The sequence below is a fragment of the Dendrobates tinctorius genome, unplaced genomic scaffold, assembly GCF_039654945.1.
Source record: "Dendrobates tinctorius isolate UK_male_01 unplaced genomic scaffold, ASM3965494v1 ptg000039l, whole genome shotgun sequence".
NCBI lineage: Eukaryota > Metazoa > Chordata > Amphibia > Anura > Dendrobatidae > Dendrobates > Dendrobates tinctorius.
The window spans coordinates 29,531,025-29,543,940 of record NW_027361707.1 but is presented as its reverse complement, the minus strand read 5'-3'; the positions used below and the strand labels follow the sequence as shown (position 1 = coordinate 29,543,940).

The following is a 12,916-nucleotide window of genomic DNA, read 5'->3' as shown; positions in this document are numbered from 1 at the left end:
ATGGCAACAGCCCACCCCAGAGGGAGGGGTGTGCTCTCATCCCGGGTATTAGAGCGCTCCTGTGGGGCAGACATGGTGGAAGGACTGTAGGATGGGCAGTGGGGGGACGGCTGAACTGAGGACCACTTTCTCTTGCAGCGGGCACAGGCATAATAAATTACGGTGGGCTTAGAGGGAGGACAGAAAAGACTGCCAGAGCTATACTGCTGAGGGGTGCTATGGCGCAATAGGAACAAGAACCTTTACCTTTATGCATTATTTGCAGTATAATTTTTTTTACTTTTAGTTCAGGATATTTGTGTTTTTTGCTTTTTGTTTTCTCTGGTTAATGGTCATGTGTTAATATGCACTTACATTGTGCATACACATTAACTTACTTTTCTCAGTTCAGATTTGTTTTTTATTCATTTCATTGTGCATTCAGTGCATATATGGGTGTGACCGCCCTCTTTCTGAGCTGGGAAAGCCATCCAGTCTGGCCTAAGCTGTTACAAGTGGTTCAGCCGCTCGACCCTTATTCACATTCACGCCACTTGGCAAGTGAAAAGGTTTTAAATACTAGAGTAGGGACTGTCCCACAAGGGTTGCCGTGACGTGGCGGGATGGCTTGTTCATTATTTTGATCAAAATTATGTTTACTAAATACCCTTATTATTATTATTATTATTATTACCTTTATGCATTATTTGCAGTATATTTTTTTTACTTTTAGTTCAGGATATTTGTGTTTTTTGCTTTTTGTTTTCTCTGGTTAATGGTCATGTGTTAATATGCACTTACATTGTGCATACACATTAACTTACTTTTCTCAGTTCAGATTTGTTTTTTATTCATTTCATTGTGCATTCAGTGCATATATGGGTGTGACCGCCCTCTTTCTGAGCTGGGAAAGCCATCCAGTCTGGCCTAAGCTGTTACAAGTGGTTCAGCCGCTCGACCCTTATTCACATTCACGCCACTTGGCAAGTGAAAAGGTTTTAAATACTAGAGTAGGGACTGTCCCACAAGGGTTGCCGTGACGTGGCTGGATGGCTTGTTCATTATTTTGATCAAAATTGTGTTTACTAAATACCCTTATTATTATTATTATTACCTTTATGCATTATTTGCAGTATATTTTTTTTACTTTTAGTTCAGGATATTTGTGTTTTTTGCTTTTTGTTTTCTATGGTGGAAGGACTGTAGGATGGGCAGTGGGGGGACGGCTGAACTGAGGACCACTTTCTCTTGCAGCGGGCACAGGCATAATAAATTACGGTGGGCTTAGAGGGAGGACAGAAAAGACTGCCAGAGCTATACTGCTGAGGGGTGCTATGGCGCAATAGGAACAAGAAAGGGGAGCAGGGCAGAGCCTATCCGATGCCAAAGAAGGTGCAGCCGAAGACCAATGGTTCCAGTGTCCCCCTTTCAGATGTCTGCAGAGTACGGTCTGTGTGGCGCAGGAAGAGCACGAGGAGGAATGCAGCAGGAGCACGGGGGTTAAGAAGGCCGCGTACCACGCTGAGCTGCACAATGCGATGGTGGGCGTGGCCAAGTACAGGGAGAAGAGAAAGGCTGAATGCGGTTGTCTGGAGCGTCGGAGGGGGCGTGGCCAGTGAGAAGAGCTGCTGGCCTGCAGAAGAGGCACAGCAATTGAAGCCGGAAGGCGTGTCCCCGCCTCTGACAGGCTCGAGAGCAGCGCGCACAGAGCAGGGGGCGTGGCCGGGGGGGCAAACGGGAGGGGTGTCCACGCAGGAACTCCATGACAGGGGCGAAGAGGAAAGATGGCATGTGGAAAGAAGAAAGGGCGGTCTGTGATCGTTCTGCCTGGGACATGGGGGGGGGAGGCATACATACCAGCCACAAGGATGTCCAGGATCCTCTTGCCAGGAGCCCTCGGATAGTGGAGGATCGCTGTACAACAGGGATCCTCCTTCCCGCACCAACTTCGGATGGTGCAGAAGACGGCGTCAACCCCTTACAAGAAGGGGGAGACCATCGCTGGTGTCCATAGTCTTCCTCTCAGCCCTCTCCGAGGAGAGGGGTGAGGAGGGGAAAAGGCAAGGAACTGGCCACCATAAATCACCCTGAGACACCCCTGAAGGTGACAGAGGATAAGGTCCTGCCTGCGGGTCTGAGAGTGGGCAACGTGGGTGACACCACACTGTTCTCTCAGTCGCATACATGTGGGAAAACAGGGTGAGACTTTACACCCTGTTACTCTGAGGATGAAGAACCTGGAAAACAAAGGAGAAATAGTAATAAAACATAACAGGGTACCCGAAAGAGAAAAAACTGCTGATCTGGGATCAGATCCAAGTCCGCCTCCTACAGACACTAAGCTTAAACTGAGTAGCCTAGTGCCTGTCGGTGGGTGTATACTGCTGGGGAGGAGCTATTTTTTCCTTTTGCCTAGTGTCAGCGCCTCCTAGTGACAGCAGTATACACCCATGGTTATCTGTGTCCCCCAATAAAGCGATAATGAAAAGGAGATTAAGTGTTACAAACTCTTCATCAGATTGTAATAACGAGCTCACAGACATTCTCAGTTAACTCATTCTGCAGTTAATAGACAGCACAGCGGCTATAAAAGGCAAACTGTGCCTTTTTTTATTATAAAGAACAAGAAAAAAAAAAAAAAATATATAGGCTTAGGCTTAATTACATGCACTTAAAGTTCCGAAAAAAAATGTGTCCAGAGGTGGACAACCCTGATAAAGTTATTCGCCATTGCTAGGAAGGGCACGTGAAAGGTGCAAGTGTCAAGCATGATGTATTTGGTACATTCAAGGCAGGGTTCAGCAGACCTCCAGCAATCAGGGGGATAAGTTAACATTTTGGTATAACCCTTTAAATGATAACAGATTTTGCCAGTAACCACCACTAGGAGGCATTTACAGTGTTCAGACTAATACAGCCAGCACTGAATTTTACAGATGTTTTGGGAGAACGCTCCAGGCATTCACAAGAATAACTGTGCACATTATACTCTGTTTAGGATCACAGTGGGGGTCCTGTAAGCCCTGACATCATACAGTGGGGTCCTGTAAGCTCTGATATCCATATCCCTCTTTATGATATATAAACAAGAGTTGCCCTTTAACAACAGCTCCTTTAAAACGCTTCCCGGTTCCCATCCATACAACCCCGTACCTTCTCAATCTTAGATTTGGCAATGAGCTCCTCAATGAGCTCTTTCCGAGTTTTCGGCTTTTCAGGTTCCTCCTCCTTTGGCTCAGAAGTGGCTTTCTTTCTTAGCAATCCACCGCCTCCAAAATGTGCAGCCGTTAATTCAGCTGTGGGGGGGGGGGGTACTAAAGTAAAAGAAATAAGAATCTAGTTACATACTGCTATTGTTAAAAGAACCATCTCAGAAGAAACATTTAGGATGTGTCAGTAACAAGAGCCGTTGCAGAGCTCTGACTGCTGTGACTCGGTCTAGTCACTTTACACTTGGAAGGAATATAGGAATTTTACTTCCAAGTGTAAATTTCAGACCTCAAGGTCCTATCAGCTGAATGGCAATGCACCAATTGGCAGGAATTACCTTCAATGAGCTCCTACTATTACTGGTGCCTTATTATTATTAAATGGCAACTCTGTAACCCCCCTTTCATCCAATGATAATGTACATCATGACCAGTGGGTCATTCCTGAAAAATCATCATACTATTACACGCAATTGTGGTGGTGCCAGCTGAAAAGTGCAGACGACATCCCGCTGTAGCAGCTGTGATCAGAGATAACTCAAATCCCAGATGTTAAATCATGTAGATGCCACGGGAAGCAGCCAACACAGCACCTAAACAGTGTACGGCTTCTTCTGTCACCCAAATATTGCCTCCATGTTATGATCATGGGGTCCCCGATGGGTAGTAATGGCTGACTGGAGTCTTAAAAGACTAGTAAACCACTGACCAGCAACAAAACATGAGAATATTAACACAGTGATTTCAAGATGCAGAATCAGAATTACTGGCAGTAAATATATCCTACCAGACAATGCCCCCCGCTCCTCTGTGTCACTATCACTGTCCACAGGGTCGTTCATCTTTTCCAGTGCTGCCAGAGACTGGCCATAGTGAGTGAGTTCCTCCTCCTCGTTCAGATTGTACACAGTTTTCTTGGTAGCATGTTTCTATTAAAAAGAAAAAAAAATAAAACTGATCAGAAAATAAATGTTTCAACCAAGGAAAAGTTGACCAATCAAGGACACTAGTTTTATTGCATTCTCCCTACCCGATGGCTGACGTCAACTTTATGCAACTCCTTACCTTTCGCTCCAAAGCAAATCTCTTCACCATCTTCTCCTCCGGAGTCAGTTTGGTGTCATATTCCCCAAATCGTTTGTCACTGAACATGTTGGTCTTTCCTCTTCGCTGATGTTCTTTAAGAAGAGTATCCTTACGCTGGAAAAAAAAAAAATAACACCACGATGTAAATGTTATGAACTTGGCTGCAAAAAGAAAGTGAGAATCAATCATGACTGGTCAGCTTCTGCATTTCCTCTTTTTCATAATCTATCATTTTTGACAAGTTTCTGTCTTACCATTTTGTTAATATAAACAAGTTGCCTGGGATTTAAATAAAAAATTAAAAATTAATGTTAGTGCCGGGAAGTCAATCAAATAAAAATATATTTCTGGATGGTTCAACCAGTAAACAATGTCAGTGCTGGAGCCACAAGAAACTGAACATGAAAGTATTGTTTTTTTTTCTTTTATGGCAGCCTTGCATTAATTTATTAACATCCCAGATAAATCCTATAAACCAGTATGAGCCAGAGGAGTAAGCAGTGGCACATCCATGTTCAGCACTGGCCACGACTACCCCATGTAATACAAGTCTGCCAACAGGGGAGCTGCTCATACAGATCCGCACCCGATTATGCCATAAAGCGTTGGATGCCTCCCGCTTACATTTCCACATACCCTACCAGAGCCTGGGGACTGGGGGTTGTTGTCATTCTGACAGATCCATTACAAGGCAGACACCTGTAACTCCCAGCAGACCCCACTGACTTATAAGGGGTTCCGTTGGGTTTAGCCATGATGTGCATTATTTTAAGTGAATAAATATGTGATACCTATGTGATATGTATGGTGTGTGCATGAAGAAGATAGGTGTCCAGATTCCAGATTAGGTGATCACGAGTCTTATTGTTCACTTTTTGCATTTAATTCAGCACAGTTTAAGATGGCTGAAGTGGTTGACCGCTACATGACCTGATAAAAGCATGGGGGTTTTGGTGAAAAAACAATTATACACCGCCTGCGTGACATGAGCTGATTACAAGCTCAAGAATTAACCACGCAGGCGCCAAGCAGATAGCTGAAAGGGTTGACCGCTACATGACCTGATAAGAGTATGGAGGTTTTGGTGTAAAACAATTATACGGTGCCTGTATGACATGAGCTGATTACGCACCCAAGAATTAATCATGCAGGCGTCAAACGTAAACATGTTATATGAGTATTACTTACAAAAAGTGTACTGCACATGACTGAACTGATATCTGATCGTAAACAGCATATAACAAAGGGGGTTCTCACTGATGAGCAGGGACATTCCAGGAGATTTTATGGACGCATAACTTCTGTGATGATGAGCTGCTGGATATTTCTCCTTCTCACTAGTCGAGTCCCCCGATAGAGGAGTGATGCTGCAATATCTGGTAATATATATATTGATGCTTACTTTCTCTATGTTATAGATGATGATGATGATTGTGTAATGTTAGACTAGCACTGCTATAATTCATGTGCCTATAATACATATATTGGACTATTATATTAATAAACTATAAATTGTTTTACCGATATAAAGACCTAGTAGTCTTCTTGCCTAATTAGGATATTAGTGAGCGCTACGTACGTAAGGGGCTTGCCCCTCTTAAGGTGAAAACTCGATAAGACATAAATTGGCGTAGTCGGCAGGATATTTTTTTTTTTTTTCCCCCCCTAAAATGTTTAAGAAACGAAAGGAAAAGCAGGAGGATGTTGTGGATGTGCCCGGTTGGACTGAGGCACCGTATAATATATTGGCACATGAATTGAGCAGTTCTGGACTAGCAGAACAGTGGTCTAGTAAGCTTAAAGGTAGTGAACCCACTGATGTTGTTAAAGTACTCAGGGGTGATGTAGAGTCTTTAGGACGGCGTATGTGGATTTGTTTTCCCTGCAAAGGCAGGTGATGCAGATAACTCCTCGATGTTGTTTAGTTACTCGAGGTTTTCCCTGCAAAGGCAGGTGATGCAGTTAACCCATGATGTTGTTGGTTTACTCATGGGGATCCCTGCAAAGGCAGGTGATGCAGATAACCCCTCGATGCTGTTTAGTTACTCGAGGTTTTCCCTGCAAAGGCAGGTGATGCAGTCAACCCAGGATGTTGTTAATGTACTCAGGGGTGTCCCCGCCAAGGCGGGTGATGTTGTGTCGCTTGGGCGACGAACTTGGATTCTGCTCAGTGCATATCGCGCGATGCATGAGCGGAATCAACAAATGCAGAGGAAGTGCTCTCAATTGGAACAAAAAGTTGCAGAGCTAGGAGGGCAGAAAGTGGTGCTGGATTGCAATACCCGTCTGCTCAAAGATAAGTTGAAACATTACCAGAGTGTAGCAGAGAAAGCTGCTATCATAGTTGCTCAAAATAAATATTGCAAGAGAAGAGGAAAAATTAATAAAGAAAAAGTATTCCCACAAAATTCAAAGGTCCAAAAATTAAAATTGCCGGACTAGGAGGACAAGTAATCACCGGAGTACAAACACAAGTTGCTTTGAAAATAGGAAACCTACCGATAAGAAATTACCGTATTTTAGTAGTACCCATTCCGGAATATATATTGGGAATTGATGTTTTAAAAGGAATGACTTTAAATTTATCGGCTGGAAAATTCTCCTTTGGAGTAAAAAGGGCAGAAATACAAATGAGACCTGTAACGGTAGGAAAAGTAAAAATGCCCCCTGTACATATCCCTCCTGCTACCAAAATGGTGGCAATGAAACAGTATCGAATACCAGGGGGACACAAAGAGATTACTGAAACAATTAAAAATCTGGTGGACGCAGGAGTCATGCGTACCACTACTACTGCATGGAATAATCCAGTCTGGCCAGTTAAAAAGAGTGATGGCTCCTGGCGTATGACAGTGGATTACAGGGAATTGAACAAATGTACCCCTCCATTAACAGCTGCAGTGCCAGATACTATCACTATAATAGAAAATATACAGAGTCATAATGGAACTTGGTATGCAGTGACTGATTTGGCTAATGCCTTCTTTACAATTCCAATAGAGGAAAAGGCGCAGGATCAATTTGCTTTTACCTGGTTAGGTCGACAGTATACCATGACCAGATTGCCTCAAGGATGGCTTCATAGCCCTACTATTTGTCACCGGACGGTGGCAGAACATCTAGATCAGTTCTCCTTGCCCTCAGATATGCAAATTTCACACTATATTGATGATATAATGATACAAGGAAATGAGGAGCAGGCAGTGAAATTACAATTGGAAAAACTTTTGGTGCATATGAGGAGCAAAGGATGGGAAATAAATGAAGCAAAGGTCCAAGGACCGGCTCAAGTTGTAAAATTTCTTGGAATACAATGGAATAAAGGACATAGGGAAATTTTACCAAAAAAATAAAACAGAAGATTATTAATTTCCCTACTCCCAAGTCTAAGCAAGAGACTCAATCTTATATTGGGCTATTTGGATTTTGGAGACAGCATATACCTCATTTAGGACAGATGCTGTCCCCTTTGTATAAAGTTACGAGGAAGAAATATGAATTCCATTGGGGGGAAGAACAACAAACTGCTTTTGAGATGGTGAAAGAGGCCATACAACAAGCTGTAGATTTATGGCCAATGGCAGCTGGGAGTGTAGAATTGCATGTATCAGTACAAAATATGTATGCAAATTGGTCATTATGGCAAAAACAAGGGGGAAAAAGAGTCCCCTAAGGATTTTGGAATCGAAAACTCCCTGATGCTGGAGAAAAGTATACTCCATTAGAACAACAATTGCTAGCTTGTTATTGGGCATTGGTAGAAACAGAACAGCTAACTTTAGGACATGAAGTCTTATTAAGACCAGCAATACCTATAATGCAATGGGTATTGCCTAACCCTAAAACCAATAGGGTAGGATATGCATAGGAACAAAGTATCATGAAATGGAAATGGTACATTTCTGAAAGGGCAAAGAAAGGAGAAGGCGGGATCGCCTCCCTCCATGAGAAAATAGCTGAAATAGGGGAAGAAATCAAATCCCCTGTGAAACCAACTGTCCTGGAAGAGTCCCCTGTAAAATGGGGAAAATCTTATGAAGATTTAACAGAACAACAACAGCAACATGCTTGGTTCACTGATGGGTCAGCTCGATATGTTAATGGAAAGCGACACTGGAAGAGTGTGGCTTATAACCCGAAACTAGAAAAACATTTGGTTATGGAAGGTCACGGTAAAGGTAGCCAATATGCAGAATTATATGCTATCTTTCTGGCATTGAGTTTTGAACAAGGGAAAGAGTATCACCTTTTCACAGACTCATGGTCTGTGGCTAATGGTCTTGCAACTTGGATGATGGGATGGAAGAAATATGGTTGGTTAATACATGGTAAGGAAGTGTGGGGAAAAGAGGTGTGGGAATTTATAGAATAAATGGTTCAAATCACACTTACTACTGTTTTTCATGTTGATGCACATATGCCTGCTGACTCACTTGATCGTTTGTTTAATTCTGAAGCAGATAAAGCCACCGCTATTAGACAGACTTCTGAGGTTGATCAAGAAAAAGAAAAATGGCTGCAAGGTACAGCTGTTTGGGCGCACAACAAGAGTGGACACCTTGGAGAAAAAGCCACTTACAGGTGGGCCCAAGAAAGAGGTGTTCCACTAACCATGGACATTATAAAACAAGTCATTGCACAGTGTCCAGTATGTCAACATTCACAAAGAAGGGAAGTTCCACATACAGTAATGGGACACATAGCTCGAGGGCAATTACCAGCTCAAATTTGGCAAATGGATTTTATTGGTCCACTTACTGAGAGTAGGGGATGTAAATATGTCTGCACAGCAGTAGATAGCTACTCAGGACTTATGATAGGATTCCCTTGCAAAGCAGCCACACAATGGAGCACATTACGTACATTAGAGATTATCACACAATACTATGGTGTTCCACTGCAGATACAGACTGACAATGGGTCACACTTCACTGGTCAACAGATAAAGGATTATGCTAATGAGCATAATGTCCAATGGGTATATCATATGCCTTACTATCCCCAAGCTGCAGGGTTAGTGGAAAGGATGAATGGACTTTTGAAGTCTACTCTGAAAAAGATACACAATATGGAAGGAGAATATGGCCAGTGGAGAGACAATCTAAGTGAGGCTTTACAAATTATTAACAATAGGCCAATCACTGATTCCATGACACCATTGATGAGAATGCTGACACCCAATCTTACCATACACGAAACTCATATTGTACATACAATTACTTGGTGGAAGATGAATCAAGAGGCTAAAATACATGAAAGAGCAACTCCCCTATCTGCGTGATTGGATCTCAGTGCAATAGAAGTGACTATTGTACCTCCAGGTAAGACTGTTCCTATACTAACAGGATTGGGATGTCAAATGCCTAAAGGACATTATGGTCAGTTGGCAACTAGGTCTAGTTTTGCTTTAAGAGGGGCCATAGTGGTGGGAGGAGTAATTGATGCTGATTATCAAGGCGAAATCAAAGTTATTATGTCCAATTTAGGACAAAAGCCCCTAGTTATTTCCAAAGGACAAAAGATGGCTCAAATGTTGGTAATACCTATTAGTTTAGATCAAGCCATTGAAGGACAAGCTCCACTAGAACTCTCCTTACGGGGGGATAAAGCATTTGGGTCATCAGATGTGACCAATGTAGGAGCTAGAATTTGGGTACAGAGTCCTCAAGGACCGCCATCGGCGGCTGAAGTTATTGCTGTGGGCAAGGATCATACTTTGCTAATCATGAGAGCAGGAGTGGAAAAATGGGAATATGTTCCCCAGGAAAAATGTTATTTGCGTGAATAAATTTTTTCTCTTTCCTTTTCTCCCTTTAACAGATATTTCTGGGAATATGTGGAATTATTGGAATCCTTAGAAGCGAGTGTTTGGTGAAAGTTGAAGGATGGACACCGGGTACTCAAATCCAAAGTCAAAACACCAGTCGGATAAGGTGGTTGTGGAAGAAAAGCACAAAAGAACGAAAACAAGAGGATTTTATTTGCCCAGAAGGACAGAACTGTAACATAGCTAATGTAACAGTGGAAGGATATGTATGGATAGGCCCCCGTGGGACCACCTTATTTCAAGTAGCATATATGTTACACAATATGCACGGAACTGTGAATATTACCGCTAAGGTGAACTTAACATGTTGTAACGCCGGTGGGGGTTTTGAGTCTTTGTCTTCAACTCAACAAACACGGATCTATAAGAATTGCACCCCCACCATTGGAAGTGGAACAGAATTAGTATTCAATATTAGTGTCCTACAAACTTTACTTTGTCATAATGCTACTAGTATAACAAATAGAGGTACTTGGGCACAAAGTATAACGTTTGTTAATATGAATTCGTCAAAAACGGAACCGGGACATATGAAGAGGATCCCCTCGTCCTGTGTAAAGACTGGGACTCAATCACAAAAGACTGTAGTAACAGCTATAGTGATATTTCCATCTAATGTTCTCTGCCCTATAAGACAAAAAAGGGCATGGTATGATACGTTGCTGGGGGGAGTGGGAACTGTTACTGGGACTTTGAATTCTTTTGATATTGAAACTCTAGCAAATCGCATGAGTAAAGCAGGTGCAGGAATACAAGATGTTTTAACTTTACAAGGTAAATGGATGCCTACAATATGGCACCCACTGACACAAGCTTGGCAAGCAGATACATTTTTACTAGATATGCAGAATATTTCAAATTCTTTTATATTCAAGGAAGGATCAAATATTAGTGCGATACTTAATTGGACTATGTGTACAATGCAGGCTATTTATCAGATGCAGCAGAAGGCAACAATGCAGACTCGTCATATGACAGGAAATGAATGGGTATGGAGGACTATGTTTAATAACACAATTCCTGGAGTTTCATGGCTTAAAATTGAAGCTCCCAAAATGGTTTGCAATGACACAGTATGTCAAGGGATATTGAATATATATAATGTAACCAACCAGCAAGTAATGTGTAGATATGTAGTTTTACCACTATTATTGGGACCCCCAGGGAATCAATAGTTGTGGATGCCTAAAATGAATGGCTTATATATTGATGACAATAATCGCACGCATGATTTAAGCTTATGTGAAGACACATTAGAAGGTAAAATTTGTAGGTTGCATTCTGCTGTATACGAACCATGTTTGCTACAAGAGACTGTGAATATTTGTGAGTTCACCATTCTACCAATATCCTACAAGATGTTGGTGGAGATAGGTTCACAAGAAATGTGTGTAATAACTGATGTCCCTATTGTTCCTGGGATGAAAGTTCCTTACGTGGGGTGTTTACAGAATGTTTCCGCTTTACAGTGGGAAGACCAAACCTTCCTTCTCACTCATGACCGGGAAGTACAGAAAACAGTGCAGTGGCAACCGACCAAGTTGCAGATAAACAACTGGGAATTGAATATGACCCGGCTCAGGAATATTATGGAGGCATCTGAAGAAGGGAATAGAATAATTCAAATGTTAAATAAAACAATACAATATCATGTTGTTAGTACCACCATAGTGGCAGGGAAAATTGTTAAAATGGGTTCGGCAATTGCTGATGCCACTTCTCATCATTGGTATGATATTTTCATAGGTCATTCTCCTTCGGCTCAAAGGATGTTAAATTGGATCATTCACCCAGTGTTGGTGCTTGTCCTTGTAGTAATAATTCTATCCATATGGAATTGCTACATGGCATACAAAATCTTCTGTAGGAAACCAAAAGTGCTGATGGTAACCTATAGAAGTGGAAAATAATTCCCGTGATCAAGGACCGATTGTGATACATATGTGATATGTATGGTGTGTGCATGAAGAAGATAGGTATCCAGATTCCAGATTAGGTGATCACGAGTCTTGTTGTCCACTTTTTGCATTTAATTCAGCACAAGTAGAGAAGAGCTGAACTTGACCGATACATGACCTGTTAGGAACACGGTGGGTTGAGTGATAAACAACCGCAATGCGCCTGCGTAACACGAGCTGGCCACGAGCTCAAAGATTAACCACGCAGGCGCCAAGCATGAACGTGTTATATAAGCATTACTTGCAGAAAGTACTGCGCATGGTTGAACTGATATCTGATAATAAACAATATAAAACAAAGGGGACTTTCATTGGGAGGGAGGGACGTTTCCAGGAGGCTTTATGGACGCATAACTTCTGTGATATTGTGTTAGCTGGATGTTTCCTCTTTAACCCGTCGAAGTCCCCCGAGGGAAGAGTGATACTACAATATCCGGTAAAAAAAATGAATTGATGCTTACTTTTCTCTATTTTATAGATGATGATAATGATCAATGTAATGTTAGACTAGTGCTGCTATAATTCATGTGCCTATAACACACATATCTAAGTGTTACCTAAGTCATTAATTACTTAAATGTTTTCTCATTACTAATAAAATATAAATTGTTTTACCGAAATAAAGACCTAGAAGTCTTTTTGCCTAATTAGTATATTAGTGAGCGATGTAAGTAAGGGGCTTGCCCCTCTCAAAGTGAAAATTCGGTAAGACAGCTGCACGTGTACGAGGTGTGCGGAGCAGAGCCGCATGTGTACGAGGTGTGCGGAGTGGAGTCGCGCGTGTACGAGGTGTACGGAGCGGAGCCGCGTGTGTACAAGGTGTATGGAGTGGAGCCGCACGTGTATGAGGTGTACGG

At 42.2% G+C, this 12,916-nt stretch overlaps 1 protein-coding gene across 1 annotated transcript in view; it reads right to left on the bottom strand.

Annotated features, from left to right (window-relative positions):
• LOC141088483 (nucleolar protein 14-like) overlaps positions 1-4,388 on the bottom strand; it is a 47,230-nt gene extending 42,842 nt beyond the window's left edge. Inside the window, exons 1-3 of the mRNA XM_073574575.1 lie at positions 4,254-4,388; positions 3,976-4,117; positions 3,133-3,275 (exon numbers count right to left, since the gene is read on the bottom strand). Coding sequence (XP_073430676.1) covers positions 3,133-3,275; positions 3,976-4,117; positions 4,254-4,340 — 372 coding nt within the window. The 5' untranslated portion in view covers positions 4,341-4,388. The remainder of the gene's footprint in view (positions 1-3,132; positions 3,276-3,975; positions 4,118-4,253) is intronic.
• Between the last annotated feature and the right edge of the window lie 8,528 nt (positions 4,389-12,916).